Source organism: Phyllostomus hastatus, unplaced genomic scaffold (assembly GCF_019186645.2).
Source record: "Phyllostomus hastatus isolate PE091 unplaced genomic scaffold, TTU_PhHast_1.1 phas_contig_948, whole genome shotgun sequence".
In the NCBI taxonomy this organism is placed as follows: Eukaryota; Metazoa; Chordata; class Mammalia; order Chiroptera; family Phyllostomidae; genus Phyllostomus; species Phyllostomus hastatus.
Window position 1 is genome coordinate 71833 of NW_025333993.1, and position 25674 is coordinate 97506.

Genomic DNA, 25674 nt, shown 5'->3' on the forward strand with positions numbered 1-25674 from the left:
TCTAGGAAAGCTGAGCTCCTTAGCGTATACTCAGCAGAAGCGTGCACCAAAACACACACACAGAAATGTTTACATTTGCACCAGTCAGAACGGCTAGACACTGGAAACAACCCAACTGCCCACCACCAGTGAGTTAGACACATAAGCCAAGGTGCATTCATACAGTAGAACACTGCACAGTGATGAGAGGGCAACCACGCTCACTGCACAGAACTCGTGGACGGTTCTCACACACACAGTGTGATCTAAGGCAGCCAGACACAAAAGAAGACTGTCTTAGACCACCCAGGGTGGCAGGCATACCAGAATACCAGACAGGGTGGCTCAAACAGCGTTTATTTCCTACAGCTCTGGAGGCTCAAGTCCAACACCAAGAAACCAGCTCATTTGGGGTCCCGTGAAAGCCTGCTTCCTGGTTCATAGAGGACCACCTGCCTTCTCACAGCGTCCTCACAAGGGGCCAGGCTCTCTGGGGTCTCCTTCATGAGGGCACTAATCCCATCGTGATGGACAATAACCCTAATGACCCTGTCACCTCCCAAAGGCCCCCGCCTACAAATACCACCACACTGGGGGATTAGGATTTAACACATGAATTTTAGAACACATTCAGTCTGTAACGAAATGCATTAAGTCCATTCATAAAATGTCCAAAACCAGGCAGGAGTAATCTGTAGCGCTAGAACCCAGGCATGACCCTGGGGGTGGGGGGTGCTGCTGAGCAGAAGGGGCACTTGGGGGCCTCGAGTGTGTGGAAGTGTCTTGCCCACCGTACCGGTTACGCATGTCCATCCTGTGACATTTCATCCACCTGCACACTCATAACTTGTGCAGTTTGAAGTATGGATTTTATATTTCAGTAAAAAGTTAACTGAAAATCAAAATCCCACACACAGAAAGTCGTGGACGTGTCCCCACTGGCGTGGGAGGTTCCTTCATAACATTAGATGAGAATGGTTACGGAGTGGTGCTCGTAGTGCGAGCCCATGCTTATGCAAAGAGCGCACAGGCAGAGAGTAGATCTACACGAACATTCGTTTAAAAATATTTATTGAGATGTACTATGTGCCAACACAGGGGATCTGGAAGACGTCCCTACAACTGTACTATCTCATGCAGAGCCCCGGCGCATGCACTGCCACCTCCGGGTCCTGCACGGCTCTGTGCAGCCCCACGCTCTGCACGCCGAGGGGACGAACCGAGGGCAGTAAGGACACCATTAACACGTGATGCACGGACGGTCACTTTCACAGGAGTACAAGGTTGACGCATGTGTCCTATGAGTGTAGAACTAGACCTAGCTTAGGAACACCCAGAGGTCGGCACTGTGGACACAACTGGTGGACACCTGGACACACAGCCTACTTCTAGAGTACAGACACGGGCAGTGACAGTGGCGAGGGCAGCCCAAGGGTGTTGGTCTGCGGAGCACACAGGGAGGGGCGGTGCCACCTGCAAGGCAGAGCGAGCGTTCGCAGGCTGTCACAGGAACGAGTGTTGACATCCAGGGCGTGACTTCCTTCGCTCCTGTGCGTCCCTCCAGCAGCTCGCACTGCCTCCCGAGCGGCATTTCAGCTGTCATCTCCAGATCGGAAAGACTTTTTCTCCAACCTGAACGAGACAAAGAAAACCAATGAGGCAAATAATAAATCACTGAAGTTCGATTAACATGTAGTTTTCCCTACTAATAATTAAACATTGGACGAAAGAATGGCATTCAGGTGCAGAATTTTTTTTTAAATGACAAACTTACAAAATTACTGTAAAGCAAACGCACAAACAGGTATCAAAAATAACAGAAAACCACCCTGGCTGGTGTGGCTCAGTGGATTGAGTGCCAGCCGGTGAACCAAAGGGTCGCTGGTTCTATTCCCAGTCAGGGCACATGCCTGGGTTGTGGGCCAGGTCCCCAGTAGGTGGCGCACAAGAGGCAACTACACATTGATGTTTCTTGCCCTCTCTTTCTCCCTGCCTTCCCCTCTCTCCAAAAATAAATAAAACCTTAAAAAAAATAACAGAAAACCATTTGATGATTTTCTTTTCCATCCTACATTAAAAGAATCCATTTTCCAGTGGCCTCTGGGCCTACGGACCCCACCAACTACACGGCGTCACTTGTGGGAACGAGGGCTCTTCGGTCCGCAAACCGCCGCCTGGTCAGAACCTGCCCCTCATGCCTGCGGGCACTGGGTGTGCGTCTGCCTTCTCCGCCCCTTCCCTCTGCCCAGAGCTCCTGAGCGCAGAAGGGGTGGCCCCCAGCCTGGTCTGCGTCTCCTCTTGCTGACTAGCTGTGTCACAGAACAAACCACTGACCTTCCCACACCTCCGCTTCCTGTTCTGGAAATAACAGCGTCCACTCCGCTTCATGAGGATTAGGAAAAGGAAGCAGGCAAGGTGTGGCCATGGTGTCGGGCCAGGGCGGGAAGCGCATTCACACTGTGACCACCACACACCATCCCCCAGACCAGCCCCACTGCACACGACTTGACCGCTAAATATCTTACTCTCTGCGACGCAGGGTCTTGTCCGGAAGTGACAGACCAGCTCAGAGCGACGGACATGTGCCTCCTCCACACTGGGTTTCTCTGCAGCACGACCGAGCCTGTGAGGACGTCCCCCATGTAGACGGGGACGGGCTCGTCCATCATAAACAGCACCTGCTTCCAGTGGGTGGTGCTGCAAGACACGGGGGCGGCATTACTGGAGCGCCCACCCTGGGCCCAACTTCTCAGGGGTACTGTAGGGCAAAGAGGGCCCAGTGAGGGCACAGCTCCTGGACACTGCTCAGAGTCCAGGAGGGGCAAGGGTGGCTTACCCTGCTGGCCCAGGGGACACTGGGGTGCTCAGGGGCACATGGCCAGTTCAGGGTTCCTGTATGGTCTTTCTTCCCCAGCCCTCAAAGCGTCAACCCAGCTCTGCATCCTGGCACAGCGGGCGTCCATCCCAAATCTCCCAGCTCCTTCTCTAAGCCACTGATGCCTGTAGTTCTAGTTTCTGCAGCTAAGGAGAAATGTACACTGATGAAACTGGGTCCAAAACACATTAATCCCGTAAAACTTAAGTTGCATGTGTACCAGACCACTGACACATTTAGGGGGAAACAGTAACACTCTGGGATCCTAAGTTCTGTAGGCTGTGGCCCTGACATGGCCTTCCCCCGGCACCTGGTGTAGCCCCACGGTCCTGCCCAGCTGAGGCACTGGCTACCTCTCCCCACCCTGACTCTCGGGCCACCTCCCCTCAGCCACCATGGGAGTCTCTTTCCCTGGCCCTTCACCGAGCAGGGATCCTTTGGCTCTGCGCCACGCCTTCCCCGACCCTGTCCCTGATACCGCCTGTGTGCGGACAACCCGCCTGCAGACACTCAGATGGAGGCCGGCCCAGGCACACACCGCCCACCATCCGTTCCTAAGGGGAGCGCTCACACCTGCGAGGTGGCCCCAGAGGAGCACTAGCCACAGTCCCAGCCCCCCAACCTCCACAGGTCATTCCGGGCAAGCAGCTGAGGAGCTGCTCTCACAGAGTGGCGGCCAGGCTCCTTCGGGCCCAGATGCCACAACCAGCACCCCTCCCTGGCGCCCTGCTCCCTTCCGGCTGACCCCCGTGCCCGAGGGGAGTGTCCAGGAGGGCAGGTACTGAAAGGGGCCTGAAGGCCCCACACAAAGGCAGCGCTTCCAGGGGCTGCGTGTCCAGCTCCGTGAACAGACAGCGTCAGCTCCCCGGTGTGGGCACAGGTGTGCAGCCACGAAACGCTGTTGCACAGAACATCTGTCTCAAGAAACACTTGCCATCCGCAAAAAAAGTTGGAGGAAAAGCCCCACAATGCTGCTATGAAAAAAGTTAGCAGTGTTTAGGGCAACTGAGAAGACAAAGCCTGCTCCTCCCTAAGCTGAGATGAACAAAGCCTGGGTCTGTCCATCTAGGGGGCCCAGGAGCAGCCTGAGCAAGCCGGGTGCAGGGACAAATGGGGTGCAAGGCCTGGGCCCCAGTGCCCACCCACCTGCATACCTGGCTCCACATCACAGCTCCCTAGCCCGGGGGTCAGCTTGGTGTAGAGAGATTTTAGGTCAACTTTCAATATTACTAGATCTTTACATTCGTGACTCCGTCATGATTTTCTTTCATGCCAATAACTTGAAGGCAAACCCTTTACACTCCACGGAGGGCCACCGGTGTACCCGTGGGGAGGCGCTGACACTCACGGGTGGAACGGTCCTGTGCTCAGCACCAGCTGCGGCTCGTCCTCCTCCAGGTTCTGAAAACGGACGCTGAACCAGGCCGTGAATCCATGCAGAGTGCCGGCTTTCTTGATATCAAAGCACAGTTCACCCTTCATTGTCTGTGTCCAGCCGAACAAGAAAACGGACATGGGTTTGTGAGCACGTGGCACGAGGCTGTCTCAGGTGCTGGCTGAGCGAGACCCAGCAACTGCTCCCTCCGAGGACCGCCTCTCACATACCCGCAACCCTGCACTGAGCCAAAGCCTATACTGCCCACTTCAGTAACTATTAACCCTGAACTTGCTAGTTTAGCTAAACACATCGAAGATCATATAGAATTGCCTTCTGGGGAAAGTAAAATATTAAAACTTGCGTTGTGCATTCAAAACACAGCAGATAATCAGAAAAGGTCTTATTTGCCTGATTTTCTGCCCCAAAATTTGTGAATACTTTCTCTTCTCAGTTCTTTGCATAAATAGAAAGTTCAAGTCTGCGTCTTGACAACTGTAGCTAGAAAATACTAAAGCCTCAGAACTTCAGTTCCCCACTCTTTTGCCCACCACAGTTCCAGTGGGGGTTCTCCAACACTGTCTCTCCAACTCCCCGTCTCAGAGTGCGCCCGTAGCCTGGGGCCATCCTGAACCCACACACGCTGCCTCGTGGCGAGAGAGGGTAAATGAAAGAAAGAACTAAGAGGTTCGTCACCAAGGTAGCTAAAAAAACTTAGAAAAATTTTTAATTCAAATTTCTCTAAGGCCCTGCATGATGTGGCTCAGTGGATTGAGCGCCGACCTGCAAACCGAAAGGTCACAAGTTCGATTCCCAGCCAGGGCACACGCCTGCATCATGGGCCAGGTCCCCAGTTGGAAGTGTGTGAGAGGCAACAGATTGATGTTTCTCTTCTTTCTCCCTCCCTCTCCCTCTCTCTAAAAATAAGTAAATAAAATCTTTTTTTTTTAATTTCATCATGAAATTGGACATAATCTGAATCTCAAGATGCTAATATTAAACATAAATCTAAAAATAATAGAAGAGGTTAAAGAGGTTAACTAGTAATATAATGATGTAAAAATATAAAAGAAAATCAGAATGGATCATAAGAAAAAAGACTGTGGGGAAAATCAATAGCAACAAGTACATAAATTCGTTTACTTGAAGAACAAGGCTCACGCATGTGCGCACTGATGACCCAGCCTCACCTCCAGGTCAGCGATCTGCACCGTCCTCATGTCCAGCTGTAATATAGTGCACGGTTCAGAGAGACAGTCTTCTGGTTTCAAAATGTGGTTATACTTGGGCTTGGAAAAAAACTCCTTAATTGCTAAAGATCTGGGGGAAAGGTCAAAGGAATTACTCAAAGTCACCACCAATATCTCAGGCTCTGCCACACACATGTGTGACAACAGGGCACGCTTTTCCTCTTCTGTGCGTCAGCAGGAACTCTAAACCACTGTCTGCAGCCCTGAGGGCCCCCCTCCAACCCTCCCTGTGGCCAGCCGGGCCAACAGGCAACCCGAGTGTGCAAGTAACAGGGCCCTCCCCTCCGGTCCTCTTCCGGGGGACCAAACACACGGGAAACCGGCCTCTGCCAGACACCCAGAACGCACAGGGCCACAGTGTGTTTTCTCTACTTTTGTCATCTATTTCATCACCAAGTACCTTCCATGGGTCTCCTAGTGCAATCACAGCAAAGAAAAACTACTTCTGTTCTGTTATGCAGTGATAAATTCAATGGACCAGCAGGACCAAAGGCAGGCACTTGGGCCTGACCCTCAGGAGACAGAGCTGGGCCTCCTGCACGGCCCTCCGCGTGCCGTCCGCTGCCTAACACTCGGTTTCAAAGGCTGAGCCCTGTGCCTGCCACAGAGTAATCAGTGACTGACCACAGAAGTGCGTCAAAAACTGAGCACAGCAGCAACTTCAGAAGTAGCAAATAAAAGTAAACGTTTTAATAAGACACCACTACATGTATAGTTCAATAATTTTTTCTGATAAAAATAATTATGCACTTATAAGGAATTTGGAAAGTATAGCATACTCCTACCTTAGCATTTTGATACATTTAGTCACCTCACTCTTCCACAGGCGCTGATATACATATATTTGTACAGAATAGAAGCCACTCCAGACAGCTTGCGTCCTACCAGTTTTACTATCTCTTTAACTCTAATACCATCTACTGACTCTTAACTCTGATATCACTTGGGTTTTTTAAACAGCTGCACAATACCCCACCAGTTGGATATACGGCAATTTAACCACGTTCCCAAGGGTGGCCACTGTTTCAGTGTTCTGCATGCACACAAGCGCACCCTGACCCTGTGACAAGTATTCTACAGCAGGAGGCTCTGACAGCAATGGGAGGTACCCCTCCCCTCACCCCGGACGCCTGCTTGCAAGGTCCCCACACCCACAGCTCTGTTCAGATGGTGCCCATCCCTCTCCCATCATACATGTGGCTCACGCAGCACAGGCTGCTACTTTAATCTTTGCTTATCTGGTGGGCAAAGATGGCATTTATTTTATCTGTTTTAATTACTAATAGCGTTGCAATGTTTTTCAAATATAAGATGGGATAAATGTAGGTTTACAGTTGTGAGTATGAGAAACAAAGAGTTTACTCTTGTCTTATTTTTCTTTATTTGAACAACTCTAAACCCCCTTTTGCCCCACCTTCTATTCGCTGATTAATATTTTTTTGAGAATGACTTGCCCATTTCTGTGACTTGACTGTAATTTCATTTGGCTAGTCATCTGTCTCTAACTGACCCTAAAATGTGTCAGCCAGTAACGTTCTCTAAGGAGTCGGTGCCTTTTTCATTGCATTTTTGCCATTTTCTGACACAGAGATGCTGTCGGTTTTTAAGCCAAAGCCCAGCACCTCTCTCTTTGTTTCTGTTGACTTTCTTTCCATCTGGGATCTGATCCACAGGCCCCCAAAAATTCTAACACAAAACTCTTAAATCCACACGGAATTAAATTTGAATGTGTGGTGTGAGAGGAGAGAACCCTCTCCAAGGGGCCGGCTGATCGTCCCGGGACAATTCGCTGCCTCAGCCCTCACGCCCCCCTTTCCCAGGCTGCAGTTCTATCGGAGCTTCCTGCCCTGCTCTGCTCATTTGCCTTTTCCGGATGGAGGACCAAACTGCTTCAATCCACTGACTCTACCACAGACCTTAGTCCCTAACTGCCTTTTCCTAACCTGCCCGGCCCTTCCTGCCCATTTTTTCCTATAAGAACTACACAACAACCCTGTCAGGACCTTCCCTCTCCATTCCCTTTGGGATCTGGGCTGGGTGCAATGATTCAATGGCCCCCACAATTCTAAAGGCCTCACTTTAAAGGCCCATTATATTTGGGAACTCAAACTGCAAAACACATTTTGGTTCCTATCACAGCCGTTATCAGTTTCAAGGCACTGAAGGCGATGTGTGAAATTCTCAGACACGTGACACAAATTTAGATCCATGGCAAGTTCTACACCAGAGCACACTGTTCTGACTTAGAAACGCCTGCAGTTCACTCTGCGGGAGGCCACCAGTGCCTGTGTGTGTGCCCGAGCCACAGACACTCACTTGAGAGCGCTGAGGTTGAACTCATAGGCGTTGTCCCAGAAGAGAACCTTGCTGCGGTAGTCCTTGTCGGCGCTGCAGGGCACGAGGTGCAGCGCCGCCGTGGTGGGCCAGATGACCCCGCCCTCCTTCAGCCACGCGTCCCGGGCGTACAGGATGGACTCGATCATGAACTCAAACTGCACAGGAGGGAGAGACGCAGGGGAGACAGCGTGACTGAGAGGCCGCACAGACCTCCCGCGGCATTCAGCCGGTCTGGGATCTATCTTTACAAGTTTCACCCTCAAGAGTATTATTACCAGCCATGGAAGTGCCGCCCACACAACACGTCTTGGAGACTTTATCTTCCACCCACACTGGGTGGCCTCCTATCACAGCTGGGGTTAAGTCACATCATTTCGCATTGGATTCAGAACTGAGGCGCGGCTAAAGGTCAGGATAAACCTTCTCATCCTACTCCAGTCACTCAGTAGTTACTACTCCATTTTTAAAAGTCCCTAAGTGTTGCAGGGTGTTAACTGCAAATGAAATCAACTTGGGGTATTCTCAGAATAGTCACAACCCTTTCAGTTGACCGAAACTGCTGTTTAAAAATGTGACAGGCCCAAGCAGGACCGCCACGGAGGTTTACGTGGTACTTAAGTCACAAGGGCAGCCAAACGCCACCTCGTGTCCCTCAGAAAGCCCCCAGACACGGGCGGCATGTGTCGCCTACAACCGAGAACACGGCTTCGTGGCTGAACCACAGGGTGTGCCAGGGAGCAGGGCGGGGCCAGGGACCCTTCATCCCGCAGCGCAGCAGGTGAGGAGGCACAGGGGGTTTTGTTTCCCTTAACCTTGGGAAGGTTTTATTATAAAAGTAACACACGTTCGGTATGGGAAACTTTAGAAAACTCAGAAAGGTACAGATAAAAATAATGACTAACCCCAGCACCCAGTAAGGGACCTACCACTGAGAGGTTTACCTTCAAGAATTTTTCTTCAAAGGCACATACAAATGTGAAAATTATATATGTGCAATTTTTAATTTTATTCTTAAATTATCACACAGTAAATCCAATCCCTCCCAACTTCCTCCTTTTTCTCCATAAAACAATGTTCTTTTCCTTTGCTGGATTTGCCGATGACTTCGCTACAGCTTGATTGTCCCAAATTTCAATTCTTTGCTGTTCCTGAATAAATTGATTTTTGCTGGTAAAATAACTGGCTTTTGTTTTTAAGGTCAACAGTCCTTTTTCTCTAAATTTCTGAAGTTACAGATGCTGAGACAGAACCAGAGAAGGAATAAATGATAAACTCAAGGCCAGGCCAGTGGTACTTCACATTCTGGTCTTTCCCAACCTACCGACTCAGAAATATATTTTCCAAAGTTCTCAAGCAGCCTCCCCCTGCACCCTGTCCTGGGTCAGCAGCCGCACTCAGGGAGAGACAGGGTGGGACACGCTCGCTCCAGCCCACCTGCAGCTGAAGCTGGGTCATTGCCACGTGAGTTTTAAAAACAAAATGGGAATCATACTGCAATTATTTTTTGTGTTTTTTATTAAACCAACAAACTGTCATCAATTTTTCTCTAAGTTTATTGAGAATTCTTTCTAAAACACAATCTTTTATGGCCAGAGTGGTCTCTTGCATGGATTGCCACAGCTATTTGGACTTTTTCCAATTTTCTCCCCTTTTAAATGGTATTGCCATGTACATGTTTTAGCATAGATTTGTGTAAAAATCTGATTATTTCAACCAAGTATTTATTTTTAATGCTTCTTGACATATTCTGCCCTGTTTTCCGTCCAGAGGCTACGCCAATCTACACCGTCAAGCACAGTGTATGACGGTTTCCCCAGAACCTCGGTGACACTGGGTATCATCAGATAGTAGGTCATTTCTCAGCCACTGTGGTAACTCAGAAATATTTAAGTCCCTTCTTTGATTATCAGTGACGTTAAACAACATGCGCGTGACTGGTCTTGGGCCCGTCCATGCCCCTTGCCACTGTCCTGGAGCTATTTAATGCGTGCTTGTCTCACTGCCTTACTGGAATTCTACAAGAAGTAAGGATATTAGCCCTTTGTCACATGTGCTGCGATTCTTTAGTTTCACTTGACTTTTAAACATGCACAGGTTGGTTATGTATAAAGGGTACGTCTTTAGTCAAATAGTTTGTTGTACAGTTTCTTTACAGGCTTTGTTCTTAGAAAGACCTTCCCATCCTAACATCAGATAAATTTATACCAGTTGTTTCGGGGGGGTTTAATTACTTAACTCTATAATCTCTCTGGAATTTATTTTAGCATGCAGCACGAAGAAGGACCTAACCGTTTTCTACAAAACAATCGATCATTTCAGCATCTTTGGGCAATTATAGATCCTTGCCTCAGTGACTGGACACCTCCCCTCATTATAAACTAAACAAGTGTGTATTCAGGGCTGTTTCTGTGCTTTCTGTCCTGTCCCACGATCTCTCTGTCTCGTTACCAAACGTCAGCAACAAGGTGGGCAGGTGGGCGGGAGAGACTGGGGACCTGAAGTCTGAGGAGCCCTGAGAACGGGCAGGGACACCCGACGAGGATGCTGGGAGGGCACAAAGCACGGCTGCAGGAAACAGTGGCTTCTGCGTAGGGACATGGGCACAACCCAAATGGGTGAAGATGCGACAGCTCCCAAATTCACACCCTCCCTGTGTCCAGTCTCACCAACTCTGGGCCAGGTCCAGAGATTTCAGGGACCCCTCTGACAGGATGTCCCAGGCACCTGCACACAGCAGCCAGGTTGCCCAGGACTCACCACCTGCTCTAAGGTCCTTGTCCTGAATTTGGTGCCACTCATTTTTTCCTCACCCCTGCGCTGTCAGAGTCCAAGGCTCCTATCCCCACACCCACACCCCTCCCCCCAAATCCACACCCCCTTCCTGGAATCCACGCCCAAACCTGTGCGTGGAAGGGAGCTGCAAACCCCAGATTCCCTGCTCGGCTGCACCAGCCACTCCTTCCCTCAGCCCACAACCCCCTCCAGCAAGTCCAGGGACTCCACCCAGCCTCCTCTGCCCAGGAGACAGCCAGCCCACCAGTGGTGCCACCCAAGGACGGAGCCCAGACATCCTTCCAAGGGACAGAGAACCCACCAGGCCCTGTTCCCCTCCCACCGCCCCCAGCCCCCGGCCAGAGGCCCTCTCCCATTGTGCCACCCCGGACCCTGAAGGCCTCACCTGCCCTGCGGTCCCAGTGGGGCTCCCACACATGGCCTGATCTCTGCTCTACCCTTAGGAGGTCCTGGACGGCCCAGCCGCTGGTTGCCTAACACATGACAAAGTCCTGGGAGCACGAAGAACCTAAACCCAGCTTCTACCCCCACCCGCTGGATCACAGGGACACTGAATCCAGGCCACCGTCCCTGCCTGATGCTGCTCCCCCTTCCCTTCTCCTCCCCCTCTCTTTGCCTGCCTCCTCTCTCCCCTCCCCCCACACTGCCCATCTCCAGGAGCAGAGCTGAACCCTTGGCAGCCAGGCTCCCCCTGACTGCAATGGACATACACATCTCGACCGCAGGCTGGCTCCCCATGTCCCCAGGGCCAGAAGGAACTCGATGAACATTACTGAATGAACACTGGTGTTTGGGGGGCAAAAGCCAATGCCCACCTTATGGATTAATGGTACAGTCGGTCCCTTTTTTCCCTGTGTATAATCTTAGGAATCCACAGACGTTATTAATAAGCCAAATTATGTCATGGGTGTTGAGTCTATTTCACTTTCTCGTCAGACAATTTCAGCAGGGCTAAAGGCCCAATGTCGTTTGCTACCACTGCCCTCTACCTTTGCGCTCTGTAAGAAGCCGGGGCAACACTCATTTAAACAGATCCCTCGTTGGAAACACCAGCCATGTTCCCCTCGTGTCCACCCAGATGTATTTCTCTGGGCTTTCACAGATGCTGACTTTCAGACTGGGGTGTTTCACTGTAATGCCTTAGATGCTGGCCAGAGGCTGGCCAGAGGGTCCGAGGAGAAGGGGACCTGCAGGCCCAGCTCCCGCCCACCTCTCACTGGCCTCCAAGCTCAGAGCGTGTGAGCACACAGGGCAGGGTGGGGTGGCATATAACCAGAAAACTGTCCACCGCCCGCCGCCGTGGGACTCAGGGAGCACCAGGCTGGGTCTCCCTGATGCTAAACAAGGGGCCGCTGGGAGGAGGGAGGCCCCGGCCGGGCAAAGAGACAAAGGCTCTGCTTGCGTCAAAACTCAGCCCCGCGCAGTAAGCGCTGGATATTCGCAGGTTCCCAAAGAAAACAGTTTATGTAAATCGCTCATGAAAGAGTTCCAGATTTCTTATAAAAGCATTTTTTAATCAGATAAAAATAAGACACTGGGTCAAGTTCATATAAAAAAATCAATTATACCTGACCTTAGAAAAAATGTCCGAATGAATCATGATTTGTGAAGAGTCCAGATACCAACCCAGCCGCTGCCCCGCCCTTACCAGCAGGCAGGTCCCCATCCACTCGGACACCAGCACGTCCACCTTCTCCGGCAACACCACGTCCTCCACCTTCTGCTGGAACACGGTGATGACGTCAGCGAAGCCATTCTGCATGACCAGCTGCCCTGTGTGCTGGGCCATCTCGCTGGCCTCCACTGCGTACACCTGCGTGCGGCAGAAGCACCATTGGTGCACGCCCTGGAACTGCACAGCGGCCTGTCGTCACCTCAGCTGTGTCAGAACCGGCATCGGAGAAAATGGCAAACGGCAGGGACAAAGGGCAGGCAGCGTGCCGACAGTGGCAGGGCCAGCAGGCTGCCTGGACCAGACAGAGCCCTGGGAAGGGAAATGAATCCAATCCTAAGTCCCACCTTCCACCTAAAACAGACATGGGGCTGCAGGTGGACAGAAGCCTCTGCACGCACACGGGCTGCCCACCCCGAGGCCTGCTGGGTAAGGCCCGGGCCCAGCTCCCGTTCACGCAGCAACAACCCCCAACTGACGAAGGGGGTTCTCAGCACTCATCCGAGGGCAGTCCAGCGTTCAGGATACCAGTAGCTTCTCACAGGATTTCGAACCCCGGTCCTCAGTGGAGGGTCCGGAGCACTATGTGAAGGCTCCAGCAGGGCCTGGACTCAGGTGCTCCCTGCACTGCAGCCTCACCTGTTACCTGGGATCTGCATCTGCCTGTGTGGAGGCTGCCAAGGGGCTGCCACTCCGCACAGCCAGCCATGCTTTCAAGAAAGAAGGTGAGGTCTGTCCGGTCCCTGCCAGGCAGTCACTGCTTGGGGCAGGGGCGACACTTGGATGGTGACCTGTAGAGGGGGACGCATGTGTTTCTACATTTAACTGAAATAAATGTTTCACAAAGACCACCCATCACATGTAGCTCGCTGGAACATTTTCTCTGTCCTGTTTGTGGACCACTCTGTGCTGTTTGTGGCTCATTAACCAATGTCACGACCTCTGACCAGCTCAGCCTGGGAGGACACACTGCCCGCTTTGCCATCACGGTGCCTCATACACAAAGGACATGTCACTGAGACTCAGCTCTGAAGCCGCTAAAAGGACGGCCACCCCCTACTCACCGCTCTGGGCTGCGCATAATGCGCACAAAAGAGGCTGATGATCCCGGTCCCGCAGCCGACATCCAGAATTACTTTGTCTTTGAGGGACTCCCTGTTCTGCAGGATTACGTGGTGGTATTTAGTTGTGCGTGGCTGGTCTGTCAGCATCTCCAAATGAAGTTTCTACAGGAAAAGCACATTAAGATGAGTCAGTCTGTAATTAGAGAGCTACACCAAGCTATGGTTTAAGGTGGGGGATGGGGGCCTGAGTTAAGCTGCTCCACCCCGCACCTAAAAACATGAATTATCAAAAGGCCAAAATATGCCAACAGATAAAATAAAGAGTAGACAATGAAGGAATGAACTGGACGTTTCCAGAACCCCTCAGCCTCAGAGGATGCCTGCAGCTTCTCCCTGCAGCCTACCCCAGAGCCAGGTGAGCGGAGAAGCAGGTGTGGACCACCAGGAGGCGGTGCAGACGCGGCCCTCCTGACCACTGTTCCCGCCCAGGCGGAAGGAACTGCCGTGTTCCTGACCAGACACGCCGTGGCCGAGTGGCCACCGAGACAAGCACGGGCAACCCAGCGGGAGAGACCCTGAGGAGGCACACAGAGCTCCATCCCAGAATCCTCTTCACTTAGGACCCCAAAGGCGCTCTCACACACAAATCTGTCCCTTGCTGACTTGACAAACGGGATGTCTGAAGGGGCCTTCACAAGCCCACCTTGGCTCCTCACGAAAACACCGCTGACTGAAAAGCACAGGGGCCGACACAGGGAGCCCAGTGGCGTGGAGTCCAGACCCAGCTCTGCTGCCCGCAGCGGTCACCTCGTCAGAAAGTCGGCGCGAGGATGTGAGGGTGCGCTGACGCCAGGGGGAGGAAGTGGGGTGCCAGCACGGGAACCAGGAAAAAACACATTCAGAGCAAAGGATGTTGCCAGAGATGAAGAAGGTCCGTTCATAATACAGAAATCACTTCGGCAAAAGGACTTAATAATCCTAATACTTCTGTACCTAATACCAGAGCTTCCAAATACACAAAGCAAAGACTGATAGGATGCAACAAGTGACAGACAAACGTGCGATCCTGGTCAGAGACTTCAGCACGCTTCTCTCAGTAACTGATGGGCATGGACAGCGATCAGTAAGGACAGAGACTCGAACACTCTCAAACAACTCAGCCACGCTGATATTTACAGAACACCTCCCCCACCCACTTACAACCATAACACATACGGAAGTACCTAGGAACAGGTTTAACAAGACCAAAACCTTAAAACTCTGAAAGATACAAAATAAGACTTACGAAATGGAAACAAGCAACGAGACATTACAAAGATGTCACTTCTCCCTAAAGTAATGTACACTTTCCATGCAATACCAATTAAAATGACAAATAATTTGGCATGGGGAGGAGGGGACACAACACATGACAATAACACTAGGGTCTAAAATACAAACAGCCAACACTAGCCATGAAAATGCTGAAAAATGGAAGAGCTGCTCAAGGCCTCGCTCTCACGGAAGTTAAAAAGCTACGGAAATGAAAAGTGTCTGGAACTGCAGAAGAAATAAACCAATGACACAGAACAGAGATCCCAGAAACAGATCCCAGAACTTCAATGTACAAAACATGTGCATTTCTTCATTAGCAGGAACAGAGGTTCAATAACCGATTTGGGGATGGATGGATATTTGTGGGGAACTCAGAGTTTTACCTTATTCTTTACAAGTAACTTCCACATCAACTTAACTATTTCATTGTAAAAAAAATGAAATCACAAAAGTTCTAAAAGAAAGCTTTTTATATATTTGTATGTATAATCTTGCTGTGAAAAAGACAGACTATATAAAAAGTTTCATGGGAAAAAAGGTAGCAAGTGATAAGTGTAATACATATAAATAGAGGCTAAACTGCTTATTTAATATTTAAATCAACAGAATTAAAAGAAAAATGGGCCCTGGCTGGCATAGCTCAATGGATTGAGCGCGGGCTGCGAACCAAAGCATCGCAGGTTCAATTCCCAGTCAGGGCACATGCCTGGGTTGCAGGCCATGGCCCCCAACAACCGCACACTGATGCCTCTCTCTCTCTCACTCCCTCCCTCTCTCTCTCTCTCTCCCCCTCTCTCTCCCCCCCCCCGCCCCCTTCCTTCCCTCTCTAAAAATAAATAAATAAAATCTTAAAAAAAAGAAAAATGGGAAAACTGTATGAAAGATTTCCCAAAAAGGAAGAAATACAAGAGGCCAGTAAAGTACAAAAGATGATCATTCTCACTTTTTGAAATGGAAATCAGAATCAAGAGATGCCGTATTTCACCTTTCGGACAGAAAATCTGTTTCCCTTTGATGCCCTGCGGTGGCGACGTAAGCATCCACATGCCACGGGTCGGTGCACACTCAGCAAACGGGCAAGATCCACCAAAGTGAAAGCACCCCCTCCGAGTTAGGCAGGATTCACGCAGGAGGACGTCCGTCATCACGGAGCTGCTCACCAGGATGAAGAGCCGTTCAACAAGCACGGCCCTCCAACACAGTCCTTGCAAAAGCAACACAATGCTCTGCAGCTGTGGTGAAGAACAGGCCTTCAAAATAACACAGCTACGTGACAAGAGCAAGGTGAAAACAATGTGTGGAACGCTCCTCTTCTAGAAATGGAAGAAGGAAAACCCACGCAGCTTAGACCTGGTAGAAGCGTGAACACCGCTGCTGAAAGCACGGCGAGGCCCAGGGGCGGCTCTCTGGGGTGGGCGGAGCGGGGAAGGGGGGCGACAGGCTTCCTTCCGTCTGTCTAAGAGACTGAACGCTCTAACCCTGCAGTCATGCGCCCTTTCATGACAGGGATGCCTGGTGAGCAAGGCCTCGTTAGGCGACTTTGCCGTGCGCACATCAGAGCAGACCTAGGTCTAGCAGACCTAGACAGTACAGCCCGCTGCACACCTCGGCCACGCGGTGCGCCGCCATCACATACACGGCCCGTCGCTGACCAAAATGCCATCGTGTGCCGCACCACTGCACAGACATCAATAGTTCCTCACTGACTTCAGCATTTCTAGTTGTGAAACAGAACACACCTGTCAAAACAGACAGTTCACCAAATACAGCTGGGGAGCAACCAGCCCCAGAACACTGCACCCCATGCCTTCCCACTCGGCCCTGCCGGTCACAGCCCCCTTACCCACAAGCACCCTCCTGACCCCAGGGGAAGCAGGTCCCTGGTCTCCTTCAGTTTCCCCACTTGTGCACACCCGTCACACACAGGGCCTTCTAATTTATGCAATCAAACGCTCGCTAGTCTTTGATGTCTTGCTTCTTTCACCCCATATTAGGTTTGTAACATCCACTCTGCAAATATCTCCTTATCGAGTTTTAAAATATAAATGGGTTGTCTGGACCATTGGACTATAGGTCTGCTTTCATATTTTAAAAAACCAAACTGATAAGCTAGTTATTTAGAGGTATTATTAGTGTCACTTTATATCATTTTTGTATTTTCTTTTTAAAGTAAAATTTGTCACTTATTAAAAATACTGAGCAAAATTCGTAATCCCATCGCTCAGATACTCTATCTAACCTGGGGGTCAACTAACACCAAGTCCATCAGTCGATCCAGCCCACCGCCTGCTTTTGTCTTGCCTGCAAGATCAAGATGGCTTTTACATTTTTAAACAGCTTATAAAAATCAAAAGAAGAATATGACACATAAAAGTTATACGAAATTCTAATTTCGGTATCATAGATGAGGTTTTCTGGGAACCCAGCCTCGCTCCCCTCGCCGTGCCTCGGGGGCTGCTTTCACGCTGCGACGGGCAGAGCTGGGGAGCCGCAAATCGAAGGGAGTGGCCTGCTGAGCTCAGCTCTAAGCAAGGAGGAGAAGCCCAGACATAATTTGGGAAAGTTAGAACCTAAGGCCAGAGAGGAGAAACCACAGCCCGCCAGCCGAACGGGGCATCTGAGAGCGGTACCAGGGTTCCGTAGCTGCCGAAGTACTCTTCGTCCTGCCACGTGTCCTCAGGGTCACACTCCTCCAGGTCCTTGCCCAGGTGGTTCGCTGGGATGTACCCACAGCAGCCGGCACGCTCACCCCACCACCAGTCGGCGGTGGTTTGTCTCAGGATGAGGATTTTCTCTCCTCTCAGAAAACTGAGCTGGAAACAGAGAGAGAGGGGTGAAAATTCCAGAAAAACCCGTGGTTGTCGTTTCAACTGTAGCTCTGATAAATCCCCTATCACTGGGGCCCAAATCACAGCAATTTCAAAAAGAAGTCAATGGGTGATTATAGCAAGTGACGATTTATGAAAAGGGTACCAGGATTTAGAGACTTCTGTGGAACATCTACGTGAAAGAAAAGCATGGCTTAATTGATATTTTTTAAAAGAAAGAGTAAACATTTTCTAATGGCTTAGGACAAACTCTCCCAACAGTGCTCCACCATAACTCAGCCATGTGACAGCCGATTCAGAGACTGAAGGCGTAGGCTACGAAATTCCTGTTACACAGAGTAAAGAAAGCCTCCTTCGACTACATATTTTTATTTTATAGCCTTACTTTTAAGTAACGAGAATAGGTCCTTAATCAAGGCTGCCAAGCAGAAACTGCAGCAGGGCCCTCCTCCCCGCGCCCTCACCCGGGCACCTTTCACTGCAGGCTCAGGACCCCAGTCTGCCAAGCTGGGAAGGGAAGGATGGGCCCCCCACAGGCCTCACGTGGCTAAACAGCAACACTTCAACTTCGGCATGACTTCTGGAAAGTTTCACCTAATTCTGTCACCGGGCATGCTGGAGTCCACAGAACATGGACCCGACGTCCACAGCTACCTGCGTCTCATCGGTGGCAGAATAGTCCGCGATGGCCACAAACTCCTCGGGCTGCACCCCCTCTGCGAGGTGCTCTTCACAGTGTCCCACGGGCTCCTCTCCCTCCTGCGCAAAGCCAAGGAGAGGACATGGGAATGATTATGGGGCTTCTCTGTTTCTCCCCTCCCTCCCTTCCTTCCTTCCTGGCTCCTGGTTATCAGGATGGTTTCTTGAAGATTGGAGCAACCGAGTTTTTATTATACAAACAATTGGGTCATCCTCACCAGCAGAATTGAGGGGGTCTCACCTACACTCCACCTTTACTTCTTATCTCTAGTACAAAATGATTTGCAACCTCAAGAGAACAGCAAAGAAAGAAACAAGAAAGAAGCACTTTTAGTGTCTATGAGCCCTTAATGAATGCTTATGTTAATGGCCGCTTCCTGAGGGTGATGCTCAGCCCCAGGAGAAAAAAGTCCCGAGTCTCCCTGGGTGACAGAGCATCAGACGCGGAGACAGAGCAGGATGGGCCTCGCTGGAGGCCTAGGGAGGAGCTGGTGACCTGGCACCAGGCGTGCGGCCTCCCTGGACAACGCTGCGACTGACACGTGCCGCTCAGGGCCCGTCCTCCTTAGGGGCCCCGCGCGCTGCCCATCTCCACCTCCCACCAGAAGGGGCTGGCCTGGACGCTGCCACCGGAGGTGGTGGAACCTCCAAGCACCACGCCAGTTCACACTGTGGCAACCCTGTCCCAACTGGCACATTTTGACAAACTTTCCTATACACAAACGTAACTCCCCTGAAATTTTGTGAAAGCACAAGAGTTCACATTGGAAAATTATAACCATCTGGAATCTCCCTCCGTGGTCAGAGATAGTAAGTTAACACATTCATATCCTTTCAGACTTCTTTTCCAAAGTGTACATTTAACACGTGCCCACAGGGTACTTTTTAGGATCATAAAATTCTGCCCTGTATCATGTTTTCCACTTATTAAATCTGAATATTCTCCTCCATTATTAAATACACTTCTAAATTATTTTAATATCAATATTCTATGAAGGAAAAGTTTATCCAATCTTCTAGTTTTGAACACTTAAAACTGTTTTCACTTTTTTACTATTATAAATTCTGTGAGGATGAACTTTCTTTTTTTTTAATATTTTATTTCTTTTTTAGAGAGAGGGGAAGGGAAGGAGAAAGAGAGGGAGAGAAAGATCAATGTGTGGTTGCCTCTCACATGGCCCCCACTGGGGACCTGGCCCACAACCCAGGCATATGCCCTGACGGGGAATCGAACCAGCGACCCTTTGGTTCACAGCCCGCGCTCAATCCACTGAGCTACACCAGCCAGGGCTAGGATGAACTTTCTTAAACATAAATCATTTTGTCTCTCCCTCTTTTCTCAGGATAAATTCCTGAATGTGAAACTGACAAGCCAGACAACGCACACCTGCATGAGTTCCGACACCACTGCTAAATGCCCTACGGAGAGGTGGCTCCTTCAACTGCGACAGGAGAGTAGGACTTAGCACAGGAGAGTCAGCCACAGGTTTTCCTGCACCCTTACCAACAACGGACATTCATCGCTTTAATCTCTGCTGCTCTGGGAGGAAGAGATTGCCTGTGTTTGTTACTTCCTCTCTTAGATTGTCAGGGAGGTCACGTGGTTTTTGAGTACTTATTAGTCACCTTTTTTATTTTGCTGATTGTCTCCTTTGCACCTGTTCCTATTACAGTAACATCAGTTGTAGCCGTGTGTAGCAGCGTCACCTTCTTCCACGCCTGCCCTCCAGGCCTGTCCCTGCCCCCCAGCACGCCACCTTCTCACCACCACCCCCAATCCTCACTTATCACCTGCTGTGGATCCTCCCATACTGTCTCCATGCTTGTGTCACTCACCCACACAGGTTAGTTTTCCTTTTGGTGTCATTTTTTGTAAAGCCATCACAGACCCTTCTTTTTTGATTTTGCTTTTTTATTCACAAGACCCTCTGGACAAAACTGCCCAACTGTTAGAACCCTCATTTACAACTTTCAACGGCTACATAACACTGCACAGTAGCGATTGGGCCTGACCGATCAGTCCCTCCGACTGACGGGCTTCCCTTGGTGTCCGGTTCTCTACCACGGCAAACACGCCGCCACACACACCTGGGCACACTTATCCTCATGTGACGACACTCTACTTTTATGGGACTGCCAGAGCTGAAAAATAGGCATAGTTTTCAGTCAAATGTTTGTCATTTGCCTTTCCAAAGGTAGTTGCCTTTCACTTCACCAGCAGCACGCATGCTTTACCCTCTGCCTGATACTCAGCAGCAACAGGAATTGCCACTGTCTTTATTTTTCCCAGCATGGTAGGTGCAAAGACCCCAGAAAAGGTACTATGTGGGAAAACAGGCTATCTCTTCTCCTTTATTTGAAAGACTTTTGAGAGTATAAAGAAACAATAGTAATTTATTATGGGAGTTACAACATATATCAAAGGAAAATAGTTACAACAGCACCAAAAAATGTGGGCTGATAAAGGGAACTGATTTGGAGGTTTGTTACATTGTGAAATAGTCCAAAAAAAGGCTGGAATAGATTAAGGACTCACAGGACAATTTCTTGGGTAAGCACTAAAATAATTTTTTAAAGGTACAGCTAAAAAGCCAACAGAAGAGATAACAGAGAATAACAGAGAATATTTTATTAATCCACAAGAAGGCAACAATGGAGAAAGGGACAAGGAAAAAATGCAACACAAAGAAAACAAATAGCAAGATGGTAGAATCAGTCATCATGTTAAGTGTTAATGGACTAAATACTCCAAATAAAGGGCAGAAATTATCTACAGAAAAAGAAAGATACTGCCATAGGTACCTTATAAGAGAAACACTTTAAACATAAGGAGTTAGACAGGTTAAAAACACAGGCATATATTCGTGTATGTGCCCTGGAAGCGCTAACCACGGGAAAGCTGATACGACAATATCGATATAAGACAAAGGACATACAGGCAAGAAGTATTCACAGGTAAAAACAGACAGATTTCATAAAAATAAAAGGGCCGATTAATCTACAAATACTAACCCAAACATACGCACCAAATAACACATTCAAAATATATAAAGCAAAAAGTGATAGACCCAAAGGTAAATAAGCACACACACGGACAAATCTACAATCATAGCAGAGATTTTTAAAGCTCATCCCTCTTAGCAACTGATAGAACAAGTGAACAAAAAGTCAGAAAGGATACAGAGATGTGAACACCACTAATAACCCATTTGTCCTTAATGACATTTGTAGAACGCCACACCTAGCAACTGCAGTATATGTATTCTTTGCAAGTGCATATGGAACATTAGCCAAAAGAGCCCATCATGACTAGGCCATAAGCAGACCTGAATAAATTTCAAAAAAAAGGAAATTTACAAAATATATTTTCTGATCAAACATAATCAAACTAAAATTAACTAACAAAGAGATAAGTAAAACTTCCCAAACATTTGGAAATAAAACAATACATTTCTAAATAGCCCAGAATTTTTTTAATTTCCATCGATGTATAAGAAAGTACTTTAATTAACAATAATGGAAATACAACATATTTAAATGTGTAAGAGGCAACTATGGCAGAGATTAAAAGTTATAGCTTTAAGACATATTAAAGAAGAAAGGTTTAAAATCAGTGCCTAGTTCCCACCTCAAGATGTTATAAAAAGAAAAAATTAAACTCAAATATAACAGAGTAAAGGGGAGAAAAAGCAAAAATCAATGAATGGATAAAGAGAAAGTCAACAAAGACAAACTGTTTCTTTGAAAAGATAAAACTAAAAAACCCTAAAAAGACTAATCAAGGGGGAAAGAGACAAAACACAAATTGTGGGTATCAGGTACCTGTAACGGAGGGTGCTATTATGACGATGAACACAAATATTACTGAAAAAAATTTCAATACCGACTTGAATGACAATAACATTTCAATAAGGAGTCAAATCATGATTTACAAGCAGTCAGAAAAGTAAAATAACAAGACACCATTTCTGACCCATCAAACTGACCAAAAGGTAAAAGTCTGATGCTGCTGAGTATCAGCAAACACTGTGGACACCGGCAGACCCGTGAACCAGTAAAGCCTCTTGGGAGAACACCTGTTCGCTATCTGGCAACACTGCAAACCTGCAACCCCTTCCACCCTGTGACTACACTACTTGGGTGCAAACCCTAGAGCACGTGCGCACAAGGAGACACGCAGAAAGATGTTCACTGCAGCAGTTTTTGAAATAGACGAAAACTGGAAAAATGGAAGTGTCTAACAAAAGGGAAATAAATAAAATGTGGTGCAAACCTAATATACACAGACCTATGCACATTATCTATGAACGTGGTATGTTCTTATAAGGAACACACTATAGGAGCATCCTTCAGATTGAACTAGCTGTAGGTGCACATTAAGGACAGATCCCCCAAAATAACATTAGTGGAAACGGCAAGGAGCAGGTGGCACACAGAACATGCTGCCACTTAGGTGAATTCTCAAGATGCCTAGATAAGTTATAAAAAGTATGAACAATGGTGCAGAAGCACAAAAATCAATTCATAATTCATAGTAGTGTTTGCCTCTGGAGACAAAGGAAGATTGGACCTGGGGTTGGATAAGAAACTTTATTTGTGATTTTGTTTTATATACTGTGTGTATTTATTCTGAAGCAAACACAAAATGTTAACAAATTTTCACTTCTGTATTATATGTACTTGATGTTTGAAAAATTATTGTGTAAATGTTCCGATATCTTTTGTATTTCTCAAAAGAAAAATGAGACATACATGGAATTAGAACATTTTATGATTATTTTTAAGAAACAGATTAAATAACCCAACTTTAAATAAAATTCCTCAAATGAAATTAGATCATTAGAATAAAAGGGGAAAAAAGAAATGTTAAAATTGACATCACAGACATGAAATTGTTTAATTTTTTAAAAACACTCGTTATTCGAGTTGTCATTCAATTTTTATTTTATATAATCAACATTTTCTTGAAATTTAAGGTGACTTTTTTTTATTGTTAATTTAAATGAAACAGTGTGTCCCAGGCAAAAAAGCAGTACGAATACACAAATCTTTTCCGATGTATCCAACCTGTTTTTAACACATTATGCCTGAGACCTTATTAAACGACTAAGAAAATATGCTAGCTTGACCAGCACAGACACCAAAGATAGAACCCAATATTCCTGGGAAATGTTTACAATGCCTAATGCAGAATGTCATCTGTAACCCCTACAAACATTGCATTTCCTTATTTAAATTTTTTTAATTTATTTTTTTCTTAGAGAGAGGGGAAGGGAAGGGAAAAGAGCGGGAGAGAAACATTGATCTGAACACATCCCTCCAACATACCCTGACAGGGGGCCCAAGCTGCGGCCCAGGCATGTGCCCTGACCAGGAACCAAACCCTCCACTGGCCTTTTGCTTCATGGGACATCACCCCAACCAACCGAGCCACACCAGTCAGGGTGCATTTCCTGTAGTTAGGTATCCCCTGGTTGGTGGCCACCTTCATTAGTCCAAGGAAAGCGCTATCACTCTGATCTCAGCTCTCTGTAATGTTCATGGTCTTCAAGTACAGGTTCTTACAGACCAAAACTGAAATTACCTGCGATTCACTTCCGGGGCAGTCACCTGATGTTGCCATAGTTCTCTTAGGATCTGCCGCATAGCTGCCCCTTCTAATGTTTCATTTTCCTCTCCATTTCTCCTTTAAAAGAGAGAGAATAAGAAGTTGCTTTGTTACATTGCATAATAATTAAGGTTACTTCTCTTCTAAGGTTCATGAAAAGGTCCTCTACCAAAATGTAAGTAAAACATGTATGTGTAAAGAAGGGAATAGAAATAAAATTTATAAATGCAATTCTTTACAAAAACATTTGAAAGCATTGAAGAGTTATGACTTTCAGGAAGTGTGTTTTCTTCACTAGTCTGCCAGGTGTTAGCCCTAGTCATTGGCCAAAGCCTGTTGGTTTCTGTCAGATCACTGGGTTCATTTACAACATATCGCTGTCCAAGTTTGTCTTGAAATGTGTTAGCTTTAATTCCAATTAAACTTCCCTACCTGGGGCTTTATAAAGTGTTTCCACTAACAGGAACCAAGGTCTGCATCTTTCAGAGGCTTTTCCTTCTCATTCTCAATTCTTTTTTTTCCAGTGACAGTGTAATCCGTATTAAGCTCTGAGATGTGCTTTTTTCAATTTAATTCTGTTTCAAATGAGTGTTTCGCTCATCAATCAAGACCTAATAATTATTTTTGTGACATTGATCATTACAAGTGCTGGTTTATATAAGTTGCGTTTTCATTGGAAAACACTGTATTGGAAACCAGGGTGGGTCAAAGCCAAGTACAAGTAAATGGAGTGGGCGGGGCCTGGGCGGGGCCGGGCTGATAGGTTGAGGCGGGGCTTCGGTGAGGCCGAGGAGAGGGTGGGTGGGGCCTGAGTGGGATGAGGGGGGTGGGGCGGGGCCTGGGTGGGGCCGGGTTGAGGGGATGGGGCGGGGCCTGGGCGGGGCCAAGTTAAGGTGCAGAGAGGGGGCCTAGACTTGACCAGGCGGATGGGGCGGAACGAGATCTATAGGCCCGGGTGGGTGGGTCCAGGGCGGGGCCAGCCGGGTTGATGGATGTGGAGGACCCAGAAGGGGGGCGAGGGTCAAAGCGTGGGGCGGGGGCCAGGTGATGGCCAGGCCCGCAATGGAACGTAGTCTCTGCGCTGTTGGATGAGTGGCCCTAGGATCGTCAGGAGCAGGCAGCCAACGAAGGGATGAATGAAAGATGGGGCAGTGAGGGGCGGGGCGGGGGTAGATGCAACAGATGGAGGAGTAAGAGGAAAAGCTAATTAGCGGCTCAGAGCGGGTGGGGGCTGACAAGGGGGTAAGGACTGAAGGAAAGTGGGCGTGCCACTGCGAGGAGCGTGGCTTTGGGAAAGAGGCGTGGTGGTGGGCGGGTCCCCTTGGAAAGGGCGGGGTGCGGAGCTCAATATCAGCTGCCACAGCTCGAAGCACTGAAGCGGGAAAGGTGCCGGGTGGTCTCGGAAGTGGACCCAGGCCTCAGCTCGCCCGCTGACGCACACGCCGAACTAAAGCCTCTCACCTAGCACGTCCTGCCGAGGCGCGGTCCAGCAGCCCGAGGTGCCCACGGGAAACCTACCTCAGCTGCGTGAAACCTACCCAGCCACGTTCTTTCGCCGAGTTCTGCGTCCACACCGCCAGTGCGGAGGGGCGGACGGCTCCTACCAGGAGCCGGAGCCACCGCCCTTAGCCCGCGCAGGCGCTTTGCGCGCTAGCGGTCCGGGGGAAAAGGCCCCGCCCCACGTATCCACACACCGTACGCGCGCCGCTGTCTGGAGAAGTGGGGCCAAGGGCTTCGGCCCGCGCAGGCGCGGTGCTCTCGGGCCCTTCGTGAAATGGCTTTACCTCGGGCTGTTCGCCACCCGCAGGCGTATTTCATGTGTCGGGCCTCCGGTGGTTGCTCGAACCCGGAGCACCCGGGTTGCTGCGCCTCTACTGTGC

At 48.8% G+C, this 25674-nt stretch overlaps 1 protein-coding gene across 2 annotated transcripts; it reads right to left on the reverse strand.

Annotated features, from left to right (window-relative positions):
• Window positions 1–1033: 1033 nt before the first annotated feature.
• On the reverse strand, window positions 1034–25458 carry PRMT2 (protein arginine methyltransferase 2). Of its 2 annotated transcripts, none has more exons than XM_045852741.1 (11): window positions 25333–25458; window positions 23771–23872; window positions 18142–18246; window positions 17290–17472; window positions 13346–13507; window positions 12258–12422; window positions 7796–7971; window positions 5420–5549; window positions 4203–4339; window positions 2505–2676; window positions 1034–1611 (listed from the first exon to the last, which is right to left on the reverse strand). In XM_045852741.1, exons 2-11 carry the CDS (start codon window positions 23807–23809, stop codon window positions 1579–1581), a joined length of 1302 nt encoding a protein of 433 aa, XP_045708697.1. In that variant the 5' UTR covers window positions 23810–23872; window positions 25333–25458; the 3' UTR covers window positions 1034–1578. The 2 variants fall into 2 exon arrangements, with proteins under 2 accessions (XP_045708697.1, XP_045708698.1); XM_045852742.1 differs by having other exon boundaries at window positions 25256–25425.
• Window positions 25459–25674: the final 216 nt, after the last annotated feature.

Coding starts and splice junctions, on each gene's coding strand:
- PRMT2 (XM_045852741.1), bottom strand. CDS start 23,809: ATGGCAACATCAGGTGACTGCCCCGGAAGTGAATCGCAG. Junction 13,508..17,289: donor TCGGCAGCTACGGAACCCTG/GTACCGCTCTCA, acceptor CTTTTCCTGTAG/AAACTTCATTTGGAGATGCT. Junction 12,423..13,345: donor ATTATGCGCAGCCCAGAGCG/GTGAGTAGGGGG, acceptor TGCCGCACGCAG/GTGTACGCAGTGGAGGCCAG.